Below are 26171 nucleotides of genomic sequence, written 5' to 3'. Positions count from 1 at the left end.
ACTGGATTTCCTAATTAAAATTAAAATTAATATTAGCTAACCGGTTTTATTTTTTTTTCGCCCGTCGTTCGGCTAATTTTATGGCCTGGCCTTTGTTTTTGATAGTTGGTTATTTTTCTTGTGACTTAACAGTGAAAGCTTGAAATGGCTAAGAAAAATTAATTACTGAAAATCAACTCAATGTGTTAGCTTTGTCCCTTTTGTTTTTTGGGCAGAGGACTAACAAAATTAAACTTAAATTGCATTAGAGTTTTTCACTTCGCATTTCAGTGTATTAAATTAGGATGACAGAGAGAAAAGTGCACAAGAGAAAATTTAATTTTCATCTGCTTGGCCATAAACGACTAAATTTCCCCTCCAACCATAGAAGAAGTGGGCGTCTTTGAGGTGCGGCTGAACCTTTTTTTTTTGTGTATAGCATACTTTTAGGCTCGGTCTTGGTTAATAGTATTTTCCAAACGAATGATTGAGGGAAAGCAATATATACATAGAGAGGAGTAGGCTAAGAAGAAAGGGAAGGTGGTGTCGGTGGATGGGACAACAATTTGGCAATTGATTGGAAAAATATTTCTAACACGATTTTCCGCCTTTGGAGTACTGTAAACTAATTCAATTATTTGCTTACATAATTTAATGGAGGAGCCGTTGAGCAAGAAATTTATATGCAAAACACGCATAAAATTGTTTGCTTTTTACGCTCTCTATTCAACATTTTTCGTTTTTTTCCCCCATCTCTCTCTATTCTCCACCTCCACATTCTGGTTTCTTTTGCTTTTTTTCGCTTACATTATTTATAAACACGAAGGGAAAATAATTGAAGGAACTGAACTGCCACTGCTTCTATTAGAACTGCCCATTTTAAAGTAATCAACGGTTCGGTTCGTTTCGTTTCAACTATGGGCCTATTTTTAGGTCAAAACTCTTAGGCTAATGTTTGCCTAACATGGAGAAAGAAAGAGAGAACTGAATGGAATGCAGTGTAGTCTACTCGGTGGTGGTAATAGTTGATATGTTGGCCTGGCCCAAATGTGTAAAACATGTTCACAAAAGTGACAATTAAGCCAATTTGAAGCCATTTAGCGGCAAGTACAGAAGGAGAAAGAGAGAGAGAGTGAGAAAAAGAGTGCCGAGACTAGTCTGAACTGTAGAAAATGTCGAGCCAACAACAAAAACAATACTAAAATTCTTTAATGGTGGTCAGAAGCAAACACACAAAGCAGACAATCAAATGTAATTACACGCACATAAACACGCAAAAAGAGTCTGCGAGAAGGTAACGAAACACCTGAAGCCCACCACGACTCTTTAACCCGTTCGAAAAACGAACGACCGCACAACCTACCAACCAAATGTTCATAAAAGGTAGCCGAGAATCACGCAATTTACTATAATTTGCAGTCGTCTTGGAGTCGGGAGCAAAAGGTTCGTCGTTGTCGTCGTCGTCTTCGTTGTCGTTGGCAAGTGCTCCAGTTTTCTTGAGATTGCTGTGGCTAAACTCTTCAAGTCTCAAGTCTGTTGGCGCTGTCAATGCTGTAACTCTACTCAGAGTTTATGACTATAGTCATTAAGGCAGCCGACCAAAAGCAGAGTGAGAAGGCAAGACAAACCAAAAGGAAGGTGGCGACACTTTGCTTCAGGCTGCTTAATTACAAACTTGCACAGACTTACACTGGATCCAAACGGGATGGAAAGGGGAAAAGGAGAAAGGGAAAGAGGCCAGAGAATAGACATAATTTCACGCCATTTGCGGTGCATAAGGGTCTACGCCATTAATGTTAGAGACTATGACTTGCAGTTTCCCGACTACATAAAATGTGACCAAGTCAAGTGCAGACACAATGGCAAAACTGAGATTAAACAAAGGCAATTGTGCAAATTTACCTGCCCAGAAGAAGTACAAAATGAAATGAAGATGTATAGAAAATATAATGCTTATGGGGAAACAATTACTAAAAGTTAAGTGCAGTAAATAGATTAGAAAATTTCAGTGTTGGAAAGAATTAAAAGATTACGAAGTCTTTAGAAAAGTGTTTTAGGTTTAAATATTGGCAAAGAGTTGTAATTGGGTCCTTAAATTATAAAGTGTTACATAAAAGTGTTGTTAAATGGTCAAAACCTTTGAAAATTAACTGTCGAAGATTGTACATAATCACAAGTTTTAATGTTTAATAAGGTCTTATCGTAAAATGTATTGCATAATACAAGCTTAAGCATAAGAACAAGACAATTGAATAAGCATACTAATGCCCATAGTTGGCATGCCAAAATCAATTAATAAATGACCCCTTGCCCTATACTTAAAGTATTTATTATATCTAATCTCTTTGAACTACTCATTATCGCCTCAACGGTGCCTCCGTGTTTGTCTCCGCCTTCCAAATTGAACTCCATCCGTATACATGCCGCTCAGCAAGTTTTGCTAATGACTGTGGCTCATTGGACTTCAGACACTTCATTAGTTTAATTAATAATTGACAAATTTCGTGTCTAATCAAACGACGTCATTCGTTTCACTAATCATGAGTCAGTTGCTACCAGTTGACCCTAACCGCTAAAACTTGTGGATGATAGAAGGGGGCAAAATTGGTCCCTCTCTCTTTCTCTATCCCTCTCTTTCCCTCTCTAATTCAATTACAACTTTCGGATGCCGCCTGATTATGCCAAAAATGTGCTGCTTCGTGCTTATTAATTTTCATCATTTTTGCCGCAGACAGACAGACAGACATACAAACTGCTGTGGTTCTGCGGCTGCTTTGATTTACCCTACCTACCTACATAACCATTGCTAATTTTGCTAACTCTCATTTTCTCTCTCTTTCATTCTTCTCAATCTTCAGACTATCCGCGCGTCGATGTTGGACCGGAGAATCCACTGCGCGTAGAACGTGACCGCACTGCCAAATTGGAGTGTAACGTGGATGCCAAACCAAAAGTGCCGAATGTGCGCTGGACACGCAATGGCCGCTTCATTAGCTCCTCCTTGGTCCATACCATCCAGCGAGTGAGTGTGCAGGATGCGGGCAAATATACGTGCACCGCCGACAATGGTCTGGGTAAAACAGGCGAACAGGAGCTCATATTGGACATACTCTATCCGCCGACAGTTGTCATCGAACGCAAGACCCACGAAGCCGAAGAGGGCGACACTGTGAACATACGTTGCAACGTCACTGCCAATCCATCGCCTGTGACCATCGAATGGCTAAAAGAGGGGGCTCCCGATTTTCGTTACAACGGTGACGTTTTGACCCTTAATTCGGTGCGCGCCGAACATGCGGGCAACTATATTTGCCGTGCCGTCAACATAATGCATAGTCAGGGTCAGGAGCGCAGCGAACGAGTGGGTAACTCCACAATAGCTCTTCTGGTACGTCATCGTCCTGGCCAGGCCTATATTACACCAAATAAGCCAGTAGTTCATGTGGGCAATGGGGTGACTCTAACCTGCTCGGCTAATCCGCCAGGCTGGCCAGTGCCACAGTACAGATGGTTCCGCGACATGGAAGGCGAATTCTCGAGCACCCAAAAGATTCTAGCCCAGGGCCCTCAATACTCCATACCCAAGGCTCATCTGGGCAATGAGGGTAAATATCATTGTCATGCCGTTAATGAACTGGGCATTGGTAAAATGGCCACCATAGTGCTGGAGATACATCAACCGCCTCAATTCCTGGCCAAGTTGCAGCAGCATATGACCCGGCGAGTGGCCGACACCGACTACGCGGTGACCTGCAGTGCCAAGGGTAAACCAGAGCCAAGCATTAAATGGTTAAAGGATGGCGTAGAAATTCTACCCGAACTTAATTTGTATGAGGTAAAAACAAATCCTGAACAGGGTCCCAATGGCATGGTAACAGTACAGAGTATGCTAAAGTTCCGTGGCAAGGCCAGACCCAATGGCAATGCCCTGGTGCCAGGTGATCGTGGTTTGTATACCTGTCTATATCAGAATGAAGTTAATTCGGCCAACTCATCGATGCAGCTGCGCATTGAACACGAACCCATTGTCCTGCACCAATATAACAAAGTGGCCTTTGATATACGTGAAACTGCCGAGGTTGTTTGCAAAGTTCAGGCATATCCCAAACCGGAATTCCAATGGCAATTCGGTAATAATCCATCACCACTAACCATGTCCTCGGATGGTCATTATGAGATCAGTACCACAACCGATAACAATGACATTTACACTTCGGTTCTGCGCATCAATTCGTTGACTCATTCCGATTACGGTGAATACACGTGTCGAGTGGTCAACTCCTTGGACACCATTCGAGCTCCCATACGACTGCAACAAAAGGGTCCGCCCGAGAAGCCAACGAATTTAAGAACTGTAGATGTGGGGCACAATTATGTGTCACTCAGTTGGGATCCTGGTTTCGATGGTGGTTTGAGTAAGACCAAATTTTTTGTCAGCTATCGTCGTGTGGCAATGCCTAGGGAGGAACAATTGATACCAGATTGTGCCACTTTTGCCAATTCCAATTCGGATTGGGTTGAGGTGGACTGTCAGCGGGATATCCCATGTAAGGTCACATCGCTGGAGCAGCACCAGAGCTATGCCTTCAAAGTAAAGGCTCTCAACCCCAAGAATGGTTCACCCTATTCCAATGAGATAATGGTCACTACGAAAGTTAGTCGTATTCCACCACCTTTGCAAGTCACTTATGAGCCAAGTACTCGTACCCTGGGAATTGATGTGGGAGCCACTTGCCTGTCATTGGTAGCTCTGGTGGAGACCAGACTATATGGCGATAGTCCTCAAGCTGCCTGGGAAGTGGTCGATACTTTGGAAAATCTTGAACTATCCGGCAATGGACCCACACACAAAGAGAAGGTCATTGATCGCTTGAATGCTCCACGTCGTAGCGGTGGAGGTCGTGCCTTGGGTCATACCATTAGCGAGGATGAAAATGATGCCGGATTGAATACAATGGCTCTGGAAGATGACAACAGTCCGACTGTGCGTGTGAAACTCTGTCTGAGTAATAATCATCAGCATTGTGGCGAGTATACGGATGCGGAAAGTAAGTAACAGAGAGTAAGGATTGGATGGTTGGATAGACGGTTGGTTGGTTGGTCACCGATTTCCATTATATGCAAAGCCATTACGAGCAATTGCATCCGCCTGGCAGGCTGCCTGCATGGCTGGCTGCTTGCCTGCCTGTATACTGGACAATCAATCACTCAACCATCCATCCATCCATCCACTTCAGCTTCTCCTGGTCTTTTGCCTGAGTGGCATTGCATTTTTCATGGCTTCATTTCATTCATTCATCTCTTTTTCTCTCTCTCTCTCTCCCTCCCATAGTCGGACGTCCATATATAGCTGAGGCTAGTGCACTGGCCACGCCCACATTGATTGCTATAATCGTCTCATGCATTGTATTTGCCCTGTTTGCTGGACTTCTGCTCATGTTCTGTCGCTGTAAACGCAATCAGTCCAAGAAAAGCGCCGCCGCCAAAGACTATGAAATGGATTCAGTGCGTCCATCGATTGTTGCTGCCCAACAAAATCAAGCCCCACCGCCATATTATCCTGCCAGTGGTTTGGATAACAAGGCCCTGGAGCATTCAATGGATCTGGCCCTGAGCATGGAGGAGCAAAAGACTGCTCTGTATGCCACACAGAATGGTTATAGCTATCATCCCGGTAGCGGTGTGGTTGGTGTCGGAGTGGGTGGCAGTGTGGTCGGTGGCATGGTTGGAGTCGGTGGCAGTGTTGTTGGCGGCGGCATGGGTGTTGGAGGCAACGGTGTGAACGGAATACCCGGTTTGACAGCCCACACATTGCCAGGAAATGAATGTGAGTACACACTTTTATACATACATATATACAGTCGATATATAGATTTAGAAAAAGACTTAGAAACCGAAAAGAAAAGTTGAAACTTGGTTGCTCTTTCTATTGTATAACATTTCGCAAGCATTTGGAGACAAAAACGTTAATCGTATTGGGCCAAAACAAAAATAACCTGATCTTAAGTTTATTTAGATGTAGAAAAGCTATCAAATAATTAGTATATTAACTTTTTTTACTGAATTTCAACATTGCAAGAAAAAGGACTTTAGTTCAATAAAGAAAACCTAGAATTATCTGGATAATATTTGCTTAGATTTTGCACTTTTTTGAGTAAAAATACTAGCTGAAAGTCAATATCCCAAAGATAGTCAAAGTCTGCACAAAATCAACTAAGAACAGTATTCCATATCAAAGCAAAAGTCAAAATTTCTTAGATTCTTAGATTATATTGTAAAAATCAGTAAAAGTGTTGCAACAATTCTTACCTTCTATCTCCGCTGGCACATTTATTGACGATTACCTAAACCGAGACCAACCAAATGTAATCTCTAACTACAACACTTTAATGAGTTTAATTTAACTCAGTTGAATTTTCTTTAAAAAGAATTATTGTGATTTTAAAACGGGAAAGGCATAAAGTTGGCTAAGGTCACCCGGCCAAGCATCTTTTAACACTTTACAAACTTTCCCCAAACAAAATACGTGAAGAGAAATAAAACGAGAAAAGTGTGTGTGTGTGCGAGAGAGAGAGAAAGAGAAAAAACACTTTTGAAACACCAAAGTGCGAAATACTTCCGGCTGGCCATGCTCTCCGGATTCTTGGGGACCCGTTCAGTTATTCGTTTTTTTGTTTTTTTTTTTTGCTGCTGCTACGTTTCGGTGATTTTTCATTGTCCACCGCAAACACACACATCAGCAACAGCAAAAGCAACAACACCAACACCAAACAAAACAAAATGAAATCCGTGCCGCACTCGTTGCAAGGAGTAGGAGATGAGTTCGGGTTAGGACGCAAAAAGAGAGTCACCACGAAATTATGTTGCCTTGCCCATGAAATGTGAAAGTGTAAAATGGAGTTGAGTGCAAATCGATGGCTGTGAACATTCATCACCGAGTGGTGAGCCCTGTCCTTTCACACACACACACACATACAATTGGCGGTGGTTCACGCACATACACATACCTGCTAGCAGTGGGGCAAAAGCACTTTTCACTTCCGTTGTAAATTTGTTGAAACAGCCATTTTTTCTAAACGTTTTAACGATTTTTTTTTTGTTGTAGTCTCCCCCAAACTCCCCTTTTTAAGCCATTTGTTGTTCATGTTTTTGTTGTTGCTTTCAAGCATTTTGTAATATACTTTCCATTTTGTTGCTGCCGTTGCTGCTGTCGACGCTTGACGCTCACGTCCAATTCATCCTTGCTGGTCGTCCTTTCAACTGATGTGACCCGTCCTCCCTCGCTTGCTGCCCTTCCACCCTGACTCTTTACGCTGATGGCCCTCAGTTGAAGTGGAAAATGAATGCGTAAACTGGACCCTGAAAAACCACCTTCTACTTTTTACATCGTCCCTCACTGGACACCCCCCACACTCTATCTCTCTATACCACTCTCATTGTCTCTTCACAGTCCTCTGCGGTTTTACACAATTCGCAATACAATTCATTATTAATTGTTGTTCTGGTTTACGTTCTCGTTTTTTTTCCTTTTGTTTTTTGTTGGCCCCTCTATTCACCTTTTTCTCATTTGGTCTCTCCCCATCATTCTGTCTGTTGTCGCCACATTTGGTGTCAAGAGGGAGAGAGAGCGAGAGAGAGAGAGAGATAGAGAGAGGGAAGACAAGTATTAACCTTTCACATTTTGTTGCTCTTACTCCCTCTAGCAACATTTTTCTCGTTGTAATGAAGTGAAAATTAAAAATTCCTTTTTTTGGAGAGGAGTACAGTTTTACACGAAACAGCAGCAAAATTGGAAACTAGGAAAATAAAATTTTTAGTTACAAACGATTCAATTTCAATTGTTGTGAAAAATCTTAAAAAGAAAGCAATTAAAAAATGAAAAAACAAAATGAAATGAAAGAGGAAGCGAAAGAAGATTCCCCTTAGGTTTACCACTTAATTGCATTTAAAAATGAATTTTCAGCCACACAGCTAATTTGCCAACTGAGAAAAAGTGTGGCATGAATAATAAAAGAAAAAGGTTTACAGCAGAGCTCACTCCCCTCCCTGTTGCTTCACCCCCTTTCTGCTACTGTAAGGTTTAGGTGAAGTGTTGAGGAGCAAACTCTACTTTTGCATTGCCCATTGTGAACGCTAATTGCCGCTTAAGGAGCAATGGCAACCACATACAACCAAGCAATGCAGGCAAGGAGGCAGGGAGGCAATGATACGGTAGGAAAATGTCCTTTACCAGACTGAACTCCTCTCACTCTACCTCTCTCTTCTTACTCACACTCTTTCATTCTTTCACCTAATTGCAAATGCGCTTTGAATGTTTTTGAATTTGGCATTGTTGTTTGCCTGCACTTTGCCCGGGCATGTTAAAAGCGAAGTTTCGTCTGAAATTGCTGCTGCTGCTGGTGCAATTGCTAGGCCAAAAACCTAATGAACTTTGCATGTATGTGAAAACCGGCGTAGGGCGACTACAATGACTGCAATAAAAACAATGACACCGACAAGGACGACTGGCAAAGGCCAAACAAAATTGCTCCCTTATGGGTTAACAACCAACTATCTAGCAAGTAACTCCATTACACTGATTAGCAGAAAATTGGCAAATGGTTATGACTATTTTTAGCTAAACCTTACACAAAAAATATATTAAAAGACTATTGACTCTTGACATATAGTTTGCTCAAAAAAAACTTGTTGCAATTTTTATCGTTTTGGTTATTTACTTGAAAGATTTTAGTAAAATATCAATGGATGTGTCTTGATTTTAATTTTTTTTTATCAAAAAATTCCTATATATAGTTTTGTTGACAGTACAAGTATCAGAACAATTTCTTTGAGAGCGCCAAACTGTGGTTACTAAGCACAACAAAATGTATTTCATTTTACACATCTTTAGATATTTTAAAAGAATTTTCTAGACCCCTTTGTAAAAGAAACAATTCAAGCAAAAGAATTGTATTTGAATGGATACACTTTCACATATTTTTCAATGAAATTTTAGACCCCTTAGCAAAAAAATAATTTGAGTATAAAATGATTCTTTTTTAATTTAGGCAAATACAGTTTTGAGAAAAATGTATTTATTTTTGCATAGAGCATAGAGAATAGTTTCTTTTGCCATTGTCTTAATTAAAATAGATGTTAGAGCCTTTTAGTTCTTGTCTGTATTTTTATTGTATTTTATTTCAATCTATGCCTGACAGGAAAATTTGTACACATTTTTATCTGGCTTTTTGCTGTGGCATTTTTAAATTTTGTCCATATAAAAAAAAACTTTCACAACGACAACAACAGATTTTGTTGTTTGCTCCATGTTGTTTTGCACTTTAACTTCAGTTGACTTGTCTTGGAGGTAAGGGTGAAATTGTTGCGCCCACGGCTAGACGACAATGTCGACGACAACAATGTGTGGATTGAGGCAGAACACAGGACTAGAACTACATATGTACATGAGGGTCTAGGATCCTAGGAACTAGGGACGGCAGATATGTATGTACATATGTACGACCGAAAACCAAATAAATGCAAACAAATGTCGTCGTATACAAGAGACAGGCAAAAGAGTCAACCCAAACCCAAACTCAAACTCAGAACTCAACCAACCAAACCATAGTAAACCGAGCAACACAATAACAACAACAACAATAACGAAATACTATAGAAAACGCAAGAATCTCGCGCGCTGCAAATTTATGCGCTAAATAAATAAAGCCATGAACTCGTAAGGGGGGGAAAGCATGCTACAAATGTCTGCTATGCCGGCATGATGTTAGGGAGGCATTTGGTTTTATTTTTTATTTTTGGGTCGAGTCTGGGCAAAGCAAACAGCCGCAAAATAGTTTCAACCGCGCTTGAAACGCAACCACAGCGAGGCAACATTCTAGTTTGCCATGTTTTGCAGCCTTTTAGGCGCTTGCATTTAGTTATTTTTGTTCTTTTTTTTCTCCGTGATTGCCTTTCAAATATGTTTGTCTTGTTGCTGCTGCTGCTGCAGCTGCTGTTGCTCTTGCATCCTTGGCCAACTGACCGCACAATTCAATGACAGAGAATCTATGAGCTGCCATGTTTTGGTTTTTGCTTTTGTTTTGTGTTCTAAACTCAACTAATTGGCTTAAGACAGCTGTGGGCATATTTTTGTAGCCAATAAAGCGTTTCATTTAAAAAGTGGCCAAGGAAAAACTTTTTATATTTTTTTGGGTTTGCTTTGACGACATGTCAAAGATATGTATAATTCAGCAAATGATATTTTCTCTCTTAGTGTCTCAATCTTTTGATCTGAGCAAGCCTCTTGAAATGGCACATGGCACAAGTTCAGGAACTCAACTCCCTAGGCAAATAAAAATGGAGAAAAAGGCAAGCCATTCTCTGGCACTTTTGCCGACAAGTGGCTCACCTAACTCCAAGCCACATTTAAGCGCATTTAGGGCAAATGGCAAGCCAACAGCAGAGGCAGCAGCAGCAGCAGCAGCCGCAACAGCCTTCGTCGCGTCGCTAATTAAAAGTGCAATACAAGGACAAAGGTCGTGCGAAGGAGTAGGGCAAGCAGGCAGGCAGGAAAGGCAGGCCAAGTGAGATGAATGGTAAAGAGCAGAGCAGTAGAAGATGATGATGATGACTATGATGATGATGGTGCTAGTGCACTACCCATTAACACCCTGTGCCGTGCCGTGCTCGAGAGGCAGAAAGCAATTCTCAGGCAACAACTCTCAGGCAAACAACTTTTCTTCTCCTTCTGCTTTTACCTCGACTATTTAGTTAACCGTTAATGGCATTTGCAACTGTGTGTGTGTGCTTTTTTTTTTTTTTGTTGCTCTGCACAAAAATGTTGCATAATTATAAGCGCTTCCAGTTCAAAAGTTTGTCGAGTGAATTTTAGAAGCAGCAACAGAAGTATTGTGGCTACACTGCAAAACTTTCATCGTTTACATGAAAAGACTTAGCAGAACGAAAATTAATAAGCCTCTACTTCTCCCTCACTTCCTTCCCACTCTCTTGTGTGTGAATGTAAACTATGCCGCAACTGTAGTTGTTGCTGTTGTTATTGTTATTATTATGATGATTATTTGCCCAAAATCAATGCTGAGGCAAAAACTTTGACAAACTTTAATTGCGCAGAATTCTTTGAATGTCCCTCCCCCCTCCCACACACTTCTCCATACAGACAATGGAAATGCATTACTAAATTCGCTTGTTTTGTTATTTCGGTCAAATATTTTTCGGTTATTCAGTACGGCGCAAGACCAAGAAAACTTGAGCAATCAAAAGTTAAGATTTGATGCTTATCAAATTGAAAAGTTTCCACACAAAAAAAAACCAGCCGAATCCAAATATATGTACTACAGTATGTATGTATTTACAAAAAGTTGTGACAAAATGTGGCACATCACATGAAATATAAATGAAAATGTAAATGAAGTTAATATTATTACTGTTTTAGTTTTATGGAAAGACATAAAAATTATCACGCCCCAACCATGGTGAATGAGTATGACACGCAAACTGAAGAGTTGGCCAGAGCTTCAAGTATATACTGTATAAGTATATATGTATGTATGTTCCTACTTGTATACTATATGGGATAACTTGTCATAAAATTGCTCACAAAAGAACCTAAGCAATATAATAGCGAACAAATGTGAATGGCAGACGAGAAAGTGTGTTGAAAAACGAAAACTCTTTAAAATAGAGAAGAAATTTTTTTTTTTGTAGTGTAAATTGATCAAGGATAAAGGAATTATCTAGGTTAAAAGAAAGAAAATCTTTCATTTAAAGTCTAGATAAAAAAATATAACATAATCATAAAGACAAGGCAAAAATAAAGGTTTCTCACAGCTTAGCTTAAAATTAAGTACTAAAGTTTTAGCTAATTGTTAATGACACAGATTTTACCTATAAATATGACAGACAATCTGTTTTGTTTGAAAAAAGTGTTAGAAACTCTGATAAGAGTTGAGATATGAGTAGATATTAAACAATGACAAAAATAGACGAAATAGCTTTTGAGAACGTAAAGGAATGTTTGGAAATGTTCAATATAAATTCGAAAACGTTTTTAAGATCATAAATAAGTATTTAATAATGTTTAATATATAGATAAGGAAACGTTTTTGGGAACACTTTACTTTATGGATTTATGCAATCTTACATCATCATTTCCATTTTTTGCCTGGTTTTTGGCAGCCAAAAACTCAAAATTCAAAAAGTTTTTTTCTTCTGTTGTTTTGTTTGTTGTTTTTTTTTTTGTTGTGAAAGCGTGCGTTTAATATTTATGAGTGATTTATCACGATATAAAAATAATAATAAATATGCGTCCAGGCTGGCAAGGAGTCGAGCACGCACAGTAAGCAAAGGAGCAGCAGCTGCTTCACGTCAACGGAATGAGAAAGCCTTTTGTTCTCATGCGTAACAAGCACCAAAGAGGACAAAAGGAGCAAATGTCTCCTAGTAGACATGTAACAAGAAAAGCAGAAAAAAAACAGTTTTATGTCAAACTTTTACACACAACTTACTACGTTGAGGGAACGAGGAGGGAGAGGAATGGAGGAAAAGAAAACTTGAAAAGATTTTTCGGTCATCTATGATCAACTCTATAAATTACTTTTAATTGGAAATATTTTTATATCTCTTTTGTGATCAATAAAAATCAGCATAAAAGTGACAAACTTTTCACTGCATGCGAACTTTAACTGAAGTTAAATGTTAATTAAAAAAAATAAAAGCAGAAAAAAATAATAGAGGAAAAAAAATATATATTTTTATTATGGGAAAAACATAAAGCGAAACTTTCACTTTGGCCAACAGCCAAACATAAATGAGTTATGCCACGCTCAAGCGGATTTATTTCCAACAGTTTTTTTTTGTTGCTGTTCATGCAACTTACAACATTGAACATTTGAACAACTGAGCATTAATCAATTTCTGCCTTTTTGGTCATTTTACAGGGGTCAACATGGGCTACATGGAGAACAACTATTCGAACTCGAACAATGGCGGCAGTGTCAACTCACAGGACTCGTTGTGGCAGGTGAAAATGTCGGCCGCCGCTGGAGGAGTTGGCGGAGGCAGTGGTCTTGTTGGTGGTGGCATCAATGGCGGTGGCAGCGTTGTCGGTGGTGTCAGCGGTGTTGGTACACAACAGAGCCTGGTGGTTGGTCAGGCGCCAATGAATCAATATGTGGAACATCAGGCCAACTATGGTTATGATCCATTAACGCATGGCGGTTATGGTGCCGTCGATGATTATGCCCCATATCCACATTTGACAGCCACACCCAGCCAAGTGGGCGATGAATATCACAATTTGCGCAATAGTCAAAATCCGTCCCGACAGGATTACTGCAGTGATCCTTATGCATCGGTACAGAAGCCCAAGAAGCGGGTTGATCAGCATTTAGGTAAGCATCTCCTATCAACACTAAATTAAAGTATTCGAATGACTTAACTGAATGAGTGAGTGAATGTGTATGTACATATGTATAAGTGAGACAGGAATGAGAGAAAAGTTTTTATCTAAAAAAATTTGCCTGATTGATAAACTTGGTAAGACGACCAACTTGCTTACAATGTTCTTGACACATTAAGCCTGAGAAACAAGCACTGAGTCGTAGTAGAAAGGACAAAATCAAAAAAAAAACATGAGTAAGAGTAAGGTTCAGTATTTTGCCCCATGTCAGAAAACTTTGGCTCAGTTATGACAAGTTAAGTAGAGGAATCTATGAATGAACACTAAATCTCCCTTCATGCTAATTATGCTTAGCCAAGAATGTCACAAATAAATTTTGTTTGCTTCATCTCTCTCTCGCTCTGTTCTTTTCTTTGCTATTTTATTTTGCTATTTGGTACTGGTTTGCCTGACATCACTTGGCTTAAAGTCTTTTAGGGGCCACAAAACTTTGTTGCTTGTTGCTTAAAGTTCAGCCAGGCACAGCAGTAACACCAACACCAACAACAACAACAACAGCAGCCACAACAGCAACAACATCAGAAGGGCATTTTGCCCTTTGGCATCTTTTTCTTGTTATGCTGCTTCTGCTGTTGTATTGGGTTGTTGTGGTTGTTGTGCGTGTGTTTTTTGTTGTGTATGAGTATTCGGTTTCGTTCGGTTTGCTTCTGAAATCCATTTTTGCCGCATGGCCCTTTATATGGTTATGTGTATTTTATTTTGGCTTTTTTGTTCTACACTTTATTCAGTGAGTACATTTCTTTGCATCACATACTTGTCATACAGTATGTAAGAAACGTAAAATACAAATTTATAATCATGATCGCTCGTTAATTATAAACTAAGTTTACAGTACATTAGCTTAGGTCAAGGTAAACTAGTTACTTGTAGGGAAATGTTATTTTAAAGTTGCACATGGCTTTGTTTAGTCATTTTCCCTTATCGAGAGCAACTTTTTGCTGGCATTAGGGATTTTAGAAACATTCAACAATTTATACAAACCAATGAGAAAATCGTTCAAAGACTTTCAAGAACTTTTTTAGTTTCAAAATGTTTTAAGAACTCATGAGCTCACTCCTTAATATGGAAAAGAAAAACCACTTTGTCTATTAAAATTGACAAGAAATAAATAGTTTCATTTACAATTAAGTTTCTTATATTTTTAAAACAAAAACCAGTTGAATTGGTAAGAGTATTGACACTTTGGCTATATTGAGTTTAACCTGGCTCAATGGTATTCATTGTTGTTGTTGATGCTGCTGTTGCTGCTGCTGCCAATAACACCGCAAGTGTTTTAAAATATTAAATAATAAAACGAAAGGAACAAAAAATACAAAAAAAAAAGAAAGAGAACAGAGGAAATGGTGAAACCTACGGAGTAGGAGGCGAATGGAAGGGAGTGGGGCTGTGGCAATGGCTACTGCTGCATGGCCTACGGGTCGTATGCGTAACTATGAAAGAGAAGGAAACACGCATATATACATAAATTCTCTCTCTCTCTCTTTCATATATTTTGTTTGATATGTGTAGATATGTGCGTTTGTGTGTGTGTGTTTTGTATTTTTGTTATCTTTACGCTTTATGAGCCTCAAAAACCCGACAAAAAATTTTAGTGTTGTTACGGTTTTTATTGCCCCCTTCCCAAAAAAAAAAAAAAGGAGCAAGAAAAACAGAAGGATCTGTGGCTCCTGCTTTTGCTGCTTTTCGGTATGTTAAAAAATGCAAAAATAACAAATACACAGTGTTCCTTTTAGGAGACCTCTGTTTGCTAAGGTTAAACGTAACCACAAAAAACTGGTCATGTTTTTATTCGCCTAAAAAACTAAGAAATGCACAACGAAGAAAAAACTTAAAATGCCAAAAACTTCAGGCCACAGCTGTCCAAAACACACACACGCACACACACACACACACACACATGAACAACTTCAGCTTGCATGTCAATAAAATGCAACACTAGCAACAACAAAGCCGCAGCAGAAGTACAGACACACACACACACATACACACACATAGAGGCAGCCCCAGCAGGTTCCCCACGAGTGCCATCAAAAGCAAAACCAACTAAAAGCCAAGCAGGAAGATGGTGGAGGGAGGAGAGAGGGAGGTTGGAGCTGGGAGCTGGTTGCTGGGATTGACAGTGCTACAATATGCAAATACATCTTCATTACATTGATGTCAGCTTATGCACGGCTTGTGTGTGAGTGTTGTATGTCTGTGTGTGTATATGTGTGTTTAAAAGCTTTTACACTTGCCAAACTCACAAACTGACAAACAAACGAACACCAAGAGTAGATGCAAAGGGAGCAACATCTCTCAGCTGACTTTTATGCACTGAAAATGCATCCTAGGGCAGCACCGGCTGGTTCAGCGGGTATATAGCCGGAAGGAAGTCTGCGGCAGGCGCCAAAACCTGCGTAAGCAACATTCATTCTTTTTTTTTTTGGTTCACCCATTCAAAAGGATATGGCAAAAAGAGAGTGTTTCTGTGTGTGTTTGTACGTGTGTGACTTGCTGACTGACTGACTGGTTGATTGATTATGCTGACTTTTGTGGCTGTTTTGCCTTTGTTTTAATATACAGATGCCGATGTATGTATATACTTATAGTTGCCTTTAATTCATTAATTAAGCAAAGAGAAAAAAAAAAAAAGAAAACACAAAGAAAATGTAATTAAGAAGAGGGAGACTACATCTAAAGAAAATTTCATCTACAAAGATCATAGTAATCAGTAAAAAAGTTGCCTAGAAATTACATTTTAATGCCGATAAGTAAAATATAGTTTTAATTATTTTCAGCCCTTTTTATAAAGTTGTCTTATGCTTATCAACGATTCATTAAAATTTTCATTACATAATGAAGCTGAAACTTATCCATATTAAGAAACTTGGTTCTTTGCCAAAGAATCAGTTTTTAAGTTTTAACCTATTTTTTCTGCCAAAATAAATATTTTGCACAGTGTAGCAAATACAATGGCTTTTAAACATTTATTAATGGATGGCCATGTAAAATGCAAAACACTAATTCCTTGTAATTGAATAGAGAAATACCAAAAAAGCAAAAAAAAAAAAACAGAATGAAAACATAAAACGTTAACTTTTTTGGTTTGGTTTTTCGTTTAGTTGTTTTTTTTAACAAAAAGATAAGCAAATGCAAAATGCATAAATAATTAAACATATGTTATTAGAAGGCCAACAAAAAAAAAAACAAACAAACAAAAACAAGCACATACAAAATAAGAAACGTTATCTAAAACGTATAAATTAAAATCCAGTTTATCAGTTGCCAATTTGCGCAATTCGAAATGGAAAGAAAATCAGAAAAAGAAGAGGAGCAAAAATGGTTTATTTTCTGTGGCATAAAAAAAAAAAACAATAGTGCACTTTGCTTTTAGGCTGTTGGCCAATAACCGACGAGAAAACTTATTCAAAGAGCCATAAAAACATCTCTCGGACGACACTAACCAGTTCACATAAATCTCATGAAGAGGCAAGGATTTGCAAGGACTATGAGAAAGAAGACAGCAGGAATGGCAGGAGCAAGCTGAAACTAAACACACACTAAGTGGATTTGAGCCTGCTGCCTGTAAGACAGCAGACAACAGCAAGGAGAAGGGAGCTGAAGTTAAAGGCAAAACTGGGCAAGAAAAGGCAACAATGATAAGCGTTTTGGCTTTCATTTTTCTTCTACAACTGTGTGTTTCTTTCTCTCTCTCTCTATGTGTGTGTGTGTGTGTGTGTGTGTGTAAGGGGATAAACTCATCTGCAATTTGTTTACTTTCGACATTTTCTGAAAATTTACTAAAAAATGGGTTATTACGAGCTTAGCATAACAAGAAACACACCCACACGCACACGCAACCTCTGCCCTAGGGTCTAAAACAAAAAAAAAATAGAAAAACAAAAAAAAAAACAAAAACAAACATTTTGGCATTTGCATGCAGCAAAAAAAGAAACCTGAGAATAAAACAAAAGGCAGAAAAAAGATAAAGTCCAACAGTGCGTATGCTTAACGCAAAAACGATTAAGTTGTTGAGTTGAGAGAAGCGCAACAGCACCAGAAAGAAAAAGAGGAAAAGAGATATAGAGAGATCGAATATGGAAATTGAAAAACAGTAGACAAAAAACTACAACAACAGCAACAACAATGCAAAATAAAAACAGAGGTAGAGGTGTATAGGGATAATGGTAGGCGTGTCACACCCACACACCCACATACACACACAAAGTTATGCGCATAATATCTAACTCCAGCTCACGTATTGGCCATAAAATACACAGGAAACGAAGCAAACGAAAGCAAACTAAACCAAACCAACACAACACAAATCTTTGAACAGTTGAAAATCTAAAGAAAATAGTGCAAAAAAAAAGGAAAAAGGATACGCTGGCTTTTTGCCTTATACCCTTTCCCACTGATTTCTTTTATTCCTCGTTGGCTTTTCTACTTTTTTTTTTGGGTCAAGTTTATGCAGATGTCGATTTGGATGAAGAGAGAAGCGACAAACGCGCTTGGAAAATTTTCACACAGCCAAAAAGGGTAAAAGCGATGAAGTAGGAATATGATGAGAGAGAGAGAGAAAGAGAGAGGGAGAGAGAGAAGGGGTGACGAACAGGCGAAAGGAAGAACGAAAGGAATATGTTAAAGAGCAGTTGTTAAAAAGGATTTACGTTTTACATTTTCTATGCCATGTGAAGAGGTCGCCAAAGCAGGCAAATGGGCTAAGCAGGGGCGAAATAGTTCTGGTGGAGAGGGGCATGGCAAGATTTCAGTTCACACATTGGTATTTCGCCAGAAAAAGCATTTCGATTCAACGGTTTTCCTTTTTCGTCTTCTTTTTTTTTGTGTTTCGTTCGTTTTTGAAATTCAAATTCCAATAAATTTTCCAACGATTTGGCACACAAAAGCGTGTAGAAGCGAAATGCAATCCTTTTGCCAAGGATTTCGACTGCTGCTGTTGGATTAAAATATGCAACAATTTGTAACACCCAAACGAAAGTACTACCCTTTGATTATAAATTAATGTCCACGTGCAGTGGCTGGACCAAACCATCAGCCATCAACCAGAATCGGCCGCAAGGTCTCTGATTTTTGGTTTGTGGCTCACAATAACAAAAGAAAATTCTCGTTATAATTAATTTTTTAACTGCGGCTCTTCTCGTTAGTTACACGCTAAAAGCATTCGACTGGCAAATTAAAAGAATTGCGGGAGAACAAAATAAAAAAAAAGAAAACAAACAAAAATATATTTCGAAATTGTCAACCAAAAGTGTACAATTTAAGCTGCACATTGGGACAAAAGCGAAGTATAAATTTTGAACACTAGTTTACAAATTTGTGTGTTCGATATTTTCGAAGCGAGAGTCCAATTACTGCTATTTCTAAACCATGATAACAATCATTTATTTCAGTGCTTTGATTAAACCAAAAACCTCAATTAAACTGTTATTTTAGGCCACTTTATTGACTTTTATATTAAGCTTGTCGTCTGATAAGACTTGACCTTGACGACTTCAGGTCTATCTTTTGTTTAACTTTCGACTTAAAAACTCGAATGACTTCTTTTCTTGTCGGATGTCTTGTTGGATGATAAAAAAATCTATAGATCAAACTTTATGACTTTCTGTTTCAAAGTTTATTATTACAAGTAAACCTAGAAATGTTTTTAACTATGAGCCAAAATATTATGAGACGCTCTTACTAACTGTTTTACCTTTTGTCTCGTATCCTATTTTTATTGTATTCCATACCTTTATATATATTACAAGTGATGTCTTGAAAGTTTGAATGTGTGTGTGTGTTTGTGAGTGGTTTTCATTCTCACTTTCCAGCTAGTTATTAAGTATATATTTGTAATATTAAGCTAACTTTGCCGTATTCTCTTCTCACATGTCTTGCCTCTGCTACGCTTCATGCAAATCATTATAATTTAAACAAAAAAAAAAAACACTCGACAAAAATCTGTTAAATTTTGTTTTAACCAAAAATCAATAGCGGACATCATACAGGATGTTACGCTCTAACGGAGCGCGCAGGTTGAAGTAAGTTTGCTGATGAAAACCAGAAACCAGAAAAGCAATGATGATATCCAAATTTTGAATTGCCAATTTTCATTTTCTACCATTTTTCCACACCATTTTACTTTGACATGCCACGCCCTGGCTTCCTTTTCCACAACCTACCTAGCACACATTACCTTCATTGTGTGTGTGTGTGTTCGTTTGTTTTCATTTGGTTTTTCGTTACTTTTGATGGATTAGTATTATGTTTTTAATTGTTTTAGCATGAGTTTGCAACTTTTAAAAATAAAATATTCATTTCAACTAATTTTAAACAACTTTCTGTTTCTCTCTCTCCCTTTCTCTGTGTTTCTTTAGATTCACCATATCACGACGTAAGCGGCCTGCCTAATCCTTATAATATGGATCACATGGAACAGGAAGAGGTGTTGCCCCAACAGCATATGTCCCTCAGCTATGACGACAGTTTCGAGGGTGAATATTCCACAACGCCGAATGCCAGAAATCGTCGCGTTATACGCGAGATAATTGTTTAGAATCAAAATCATCAGCATCATCATCATAATAATTATCATCAGTAATCAATATACAACTTCATGATCATCCGGCATAAACGACGGAGTAAAACAGGCATCAGTTAGCAAGAAAATCTACAGCACTTAATTATCTTAATATATCTTTCCCTCAAATGTGAGCACTCTTATCATCCATGTCATCCATATATATATAGGTATATATATATATATATAAATGTATATCATCCATACCCAAGTCTAATCTCATTCAACGAAAATGGAATCAAAACTGAAATCTCAAAACGAAAGAACATTTATTTTCAACTTGATTGAAATGTGGCCATTTTTTTGATAATTATTTTTATTTTTATCTCTTTGTTTTATATAAGTAACGAAATATAAGATTTTTTTATAATGTTAGTTGATGGGGTAGATAGATACATACATATAAACATATGTATATCTATCTACGAGATACGAACGTGTGTTGAGTTTTATTGAGAGTAGCAACGAATGGTATATAGAATTCTATGTGTATGTTTGATATAAGGCTAATCAGAGTTCCAATTTCATCATTTTGCTCTAGTTAAGGCCGTGGCAGCACTTTGTTGAACCACACACCCACACACACACACACCCAAACACATCACCCACTCACCCACATAAATACATTCAAGCACTAAATGTTACGATCTTCTATATATTAAGGGCAGTAGTTAATAATGGTCCCAGTTGCAAATCAAACTTTAAGCTATCTCTTAAAGAAAACAGTAAACAAAAGAAAACAAAAAAAAAATTATAAATAAAATCTCAACCGTTCATTTTAGAGATATAAGCAAAAAAAACGTAGTCTATAAGTTAAAAATCGGGGTCACCACAAGTCCCCAAAATATATGCAACAAAAATAAAAATAAAAAAAAAACAGTAAGACCTGCCACAAAAAAAAAATATATAAAAACCAGAAAAAATTACCTTAATTTTAAAACAATTTTATAATAAATATAAAAAAAAACACAAAAAAAATTAACGTTGCTTTAAGTATGTTATGTATACAAGCAACAACAAACGAAAAGTACGAAAAAATTATTACAAATAATTTAAAACTACAGTACGAATACGAAAACAGAAAACTTTAATGAACAAAAAACTTTAAATTGAAAACTTTAATTTAGTTTTAAAAATTATACTTGTTGTTTTTTTTCTTATTTTGTGTGAGAGCTTTCTGTTGAAATTTGAAATTTTTAAAACAACAAATCATTAAGTTTTAGTTTAAAAATCGATGTGTTTTCCCTCTGTGTTTATTGTATTTAAGTTTGTTCTTTTGACAAAGGAATAATCGGCTCCGATTTTGCTACTTTTTTTCGTATTAGGTACTAAGAATTTAATTGTAAATACATGTGTAATTTGTATATATTTACTTCAATATGCAAAGTAAATAAGCAGCGGCACTTAACATTTAAATAAACAAAAAATTGTAGTTAATTTTTAAACAATTTAAAACCATTAAACATAATGCAAAAAAAAAACAAAACAATGTGTTTAAAAGCAAAAGCATAAATAAAAAAAACATGCCACAAAAAAACTACCAACTTAAGTGCATCAAAAGTTAATGTGAAAAACAAAAAAAAATTAAGGCAACTAAAAGCATGAAATCTTTATTATATAAATTATACACTTAAAGAAACTGATAAGCGTATATATAAATACATATATATATATATACATACATATACAACTACTTATTATTTGTAAATAAGTAAAATGAAAAACAATTTTTAATTTCTAAAATCGAAAAACTGAAACAAAAATCCATTAAAAATATATTTCCAAAAAAAAACTTAAATTTTTTATTTAGTAACAAATATATGTATATTTAACAAAGAAAAAACAAAGGATAAATATTTTGCCATTTGACTGACAGACAGCTAAAACATCAACCCACAAGGATTCTGAAGGCAAAATTTGGGTGCAACGAAGTTTTAATACCCTTGCAATGGCTTAGCAATTGCATCAAGATTTTTTCCTCTTAACTCATTTAGTTGGAACAGTTCTCTGGGCCTAAATGCAACAGTCGGAAATTAGGTTCAAGTTGGACTTCTTTGTCTGCTTTATTAAAATACTGTTATTTTTATTAACCAAGGAAGTTGCATATTTTCACCTTGGCTTTGGTTCCATATACATCACTATGATATAGAGTTCTAATTGTAATTTGAAGTAGTTTTTGCAGTCGAAACGAACAACTTTTCTAATGAGACGCCATTAATGTTCGAGTCCAAATCAATTGTCTATATGCATAGCATACTTTTTTGGGCATTGCCATACATTGGACATTTGTCCAACGTTTTGACCAAGTTGTTAATACCGGACTGCAAGGGTATAAAAACAACAAGAGAGAGAGAAATTTATTTATTTTGCCTTTGGGGCAATTCAAATAAAACACTTTGTTAAACTATTTTGTATGCATTTGTGATTTGTTTCATTTGAACCAGAACCGAACAAAATGACAGGAAAAAGGCAACAAGAAATTTAGCTAAAATATTTATGCATACACACGCTCACAGACAGTCGCAAACCCACACACATACACACACACTCACACAATAATATTTTTTTATTCTGTTTAACAAAACAAAAATGAAATGAAAAGGAAACGTAAAAAATAAAGCGAAGGCAAAATCATTTGTGACATCAAAAAAAAAACAAAAAAAAAGAATTTAAATTAAATGCCATGCGTTTTGATTTGCTGCCTAAAGGCAACAGAGGAGAGGAAAAACCAAGTAAGGCGAGATAGTGGGCGTTGGGCGGTGGCCGGTGATTTGGCGTTGTGTGGCATTAATAAGAACCAACAGCAGCGGCAGGAAAAGCGCCAGCGCAGCAGCAGCAGCAGCAGTGCATTGCATTGCTGTTGCATAATGTGCCATGTTTAAGTTGATTGGCACAAAATTTATAGCATGCAATTTGACTTAAGTGGCAATGCAGTCGACGGCAACGAAGGCAACGGCAACTGCAACGGCAACGGCAACAGCACCGGCATCGCCGGAAGTAACACGACACTGACATTTTAATTTAATGCCGTGCACAGGAGCTGCAATAGCAGCAGCAGACGAGAAAGCGAGACACAGGAGAGAATAAGAGTGCCACTGCCACAGCCAATTCTTTCGCAGTTTTGCGTAAGCAGCGGCAGCCACTTTGACTAGCGTTGACAGGCCCAAGGCGGAGGTGGAGTTGCACTGGATGGGGTGGAAAGAAATTGGCACTGGTTGGCAACTTGGCGGTTATATTAACCAATTGATTAACTAAGTGCTTGAAAGCAAATATTCAAATCAAATTACAATCCCAAGCACATTGATATTAAACTATTCCCGTCGCCCAATTGACAGTTTTTTTTTTGGTATTTCTAAATGAAGAATAAAACAAAAATTCTTACACTTATGAGAATACCGTTCTGAAAGCATCACTTCAAAGCACACTTAAATGATTCAAAAATTCTGGTAAGTGAAAATACTTTAAAGTGAAAGAAGGATCGTTGAAACTAATTTTGTTTTGTCGACTAGCTTTAATACTTTAGGACAATTTCAATTTCAATCATTTCAATTTCAATCATATAAAACCAAAAATCAAAACAAACGTAGCCTCTTTCCTTAAGTATTCATTTTACATCTACTTAGATGCAACTAAATTACAGTTTGGCAGACACTTACATACATATATAAATGTGTGTAAATGTTATTAATGAATGCCCTTATAAACGCTTTGAAAGCAAGCATCAGTCCACAAAAGTTGAATATATTCTCCAATGAATTGAATTCCGCTGAACTCTGAAGATTACAAGAATAATTAATAAAATTAAATACAATGGAGAAACCCCTGGACTTCGATTCTCTTGGCTTTTGCCATCCGCATGGGCTTCGAACCGCGACCACGACCGCAAACAAGGCAGCAACCCAAATGTACAGCAACCTTGGTCTTAGTCTAAGGATCCCAGCGAGCAAGCCACCTTCGTCGATTAGTTGGCCGCAGGCGTGTCAAGCCCGGCACTGGTCAGCTCTTGGTCGCATTAATTACAAACCAATGACCGCAGAGTCCTTACACAGGCCACCCACATACAGACAAATATATATATTTCTATGCAGACAAAGGCAAACAAAACTCCATAGATATATCTGTATATCGAATTGTATCTTTAATTTGCGGTAATTTATGAAATTCGTTAATGTGCCTTCCGTTCAACTTGAGTTGCAAGTGCGTGCCCGTAACCGCAATGAAGAAGAGCCAAACCCTCACCAAACCAGACCGCTCCCTCAATGATCTCTTGGAAAAAGTTGTTGTCTGCATGCCTGGGCCTGTGCCTATGCCCGCTCTGTACTTGGGTGGTTAGGCCAAAAAGTTTTCGCGTAATTTCATTTAAAGTCCTCGAAAGTTGTTAGTGCTTCGCAGAACTTGCAATTGTTGGGGCTCTGCCCTCGAGTTCAGAATTGGGTTCACATTAAGTTTGTGGTTTGGTTTATGCTCTACTCACTCCGCATACTCTCTCATTGAGTTCAGTGTTTGCCTGGCCGTCGGCCTAGAACTAAGCCTAATGGCAGCTCGCTCGCTCATTATCCTACTGATTTTTAGCCTGAGTTTTGTGCGCCGCAATTCCATGAATTTGCACCTACACATAAATGTGGCATAAATCCAATTAGGCGGCACCGGCAACGCTTTAATTGACGTGGTTGCCGGCTACGTGTTGGATGGGGCTTTCAGGTGCTTTCAGCTTTAGGCTCCATGGTCATATACCACATACAAACACACATACATACATATATGTAGCCTGGTGGTGGGATGTAGAGCGGCAACGTCAGTATTTTGAATGGCAGTAAATGAATTTCACATGCTGCTTCTGCCTTTGCTTTGTTTGCACCGCTGATATATGAATGAGAGAAAAAGTGAATGAATGAATGTGAATACATAAATATGTACATATGTACATACATATGTATGTGGGTAGTTGGCCAACATTGCGGGTTCGAGGTTTTTACATTTCTATAAATGAAGTGGACAATGGACAAAAGCATATGGATTATGGATTTCGTGTATGCTTGATTGTGGCCAGCATTTTTCCAGATACGTATATAGAGCAAATGGATGTACACGACGAGCAGAGACAAAGCCAGTTCACATTTCAAGGATATCCCTGTTGTAAACCTAAAATCGTTGCTGCCATGTTGAGTATAGAAATATATAAGCCAAACTACTAAATCTGCTTTAAAAATGATTAGTTTAGTATTTTGGTTTCTTTGAACCACAAACGGGAGCAATTTGTTTGGCAATTCATTAGCTTTCATCATTTCTATTGCATATGTGCCCATGGTTTATTCGTCTAACATTAGTGGAAATTGATTTTTTTTGTGGCTAAATAAAGTTTTTAACATAAACTCGCTTTAAATAATGTCCGAAATGACTAATTTGTTTAGAGTTTACAAAATCATAATATATAATATATAATAATATACATATATAATCATATATAAGTAGGTATCACAACTTACAATTCACCCTTAATTATTGTTTTTGTTCGAATATGTAAGACCGTTCACACTAGGGCTGCTTCTGATTAAGATTTAGTCTGAGCTTGCATAGATAGTGACTTAGCTTTATAATAGATAGATAACTCAAACTTTTTCCCGCCAAGGGTTTAAGCGATGGAGCGATAGTAGTGTTGTCTAACCACAGTTATCGGTACACATATTTTTCCAACACCAATAACAAATTATTCTCAATGGCCAACACTAACAATTTTAATACAATTTTTACAAATGAACTAGCTTCAAGCTCTGTAAACTGTCCGCCGTTACATATTGTCATTTGTACCCACAATAATACTGCAATAAAAATTATTTTATTAATAATTATTACTATTAATATTGTAGTTATTTTCGATCTTATTTATTTGAGGCACTAATAGTAAAATGGACAAATCTAATAGAAATCAAAAGGATTTCAATAAGTGTCTAATACTTAGAGAAACGGTCACTTAACTCTAAGCATTTTGTTGTTTGATATATATTTTTTTTATACTAATTTTGACAAGTGGAATACTAATTTTGGATAATTGTTTTGGTTGCCAATGGTTTTCCATGCAACCCAATTAGTGCTGTTTTTCCGGTTCCTTTCAGTTTACTGCCTTTTCAAGCCGTCGATTTGGACATGGCAACGAAAATTTCCCACACTTATCCGGGT

General features: G+C 37.5%; 1 protein-coding gene across 1 annotated transcript in view; it reads left to right on the top strand.

The window, feature by feature from the left end:
• LOC6641639 (titin) overlaps window positions 1-21431 on the top strand; it is a 92710-nt gene extending 71279 nt beyond the window's left edge. The window contains exons 5-8 of the mRNA XM_023175422.2: window positions 2838-5027; window positions 5312-5806; window positions 12915-13367; window positions 19792-21431. Of these exons, the coding sequence (XP_023031190.1) occupies window positions 2838-5027; window positions 5312-5806; window positions 12915-13367; window positions 19792-19970 (3317 nt within the window). The 3' untranslated portion in view covers window positions 19971-21431. The remainder of the gene's footprint in view (window positions 1-2837; window positions 5028-5311; window positions 5807-12914; window positions 13368-19791) is intronic.
• The last annotated feature ends 4740 nt before the right edge of the window (window positions 21432-26171 follow it).

Source organism: Drosophila willistoni (assembly GCF_018902025.1).
Source record: "Drosophila willistoni isolate 14030-0811.24 chromosome 2R unlocalized genomic scaffold, UCI_dwil_1.1 Seg200, whole genome shotgun sequence".
Lineage (NCBI taxonomy): Eukaryota > Metazoa > Arthropoda > Insecta > Diptera > Drosophilidae > Drosophila > Drosophila willistoni.
This window is presented reverse-complemented; position numbering and strand designations above follow the sequence as displayed.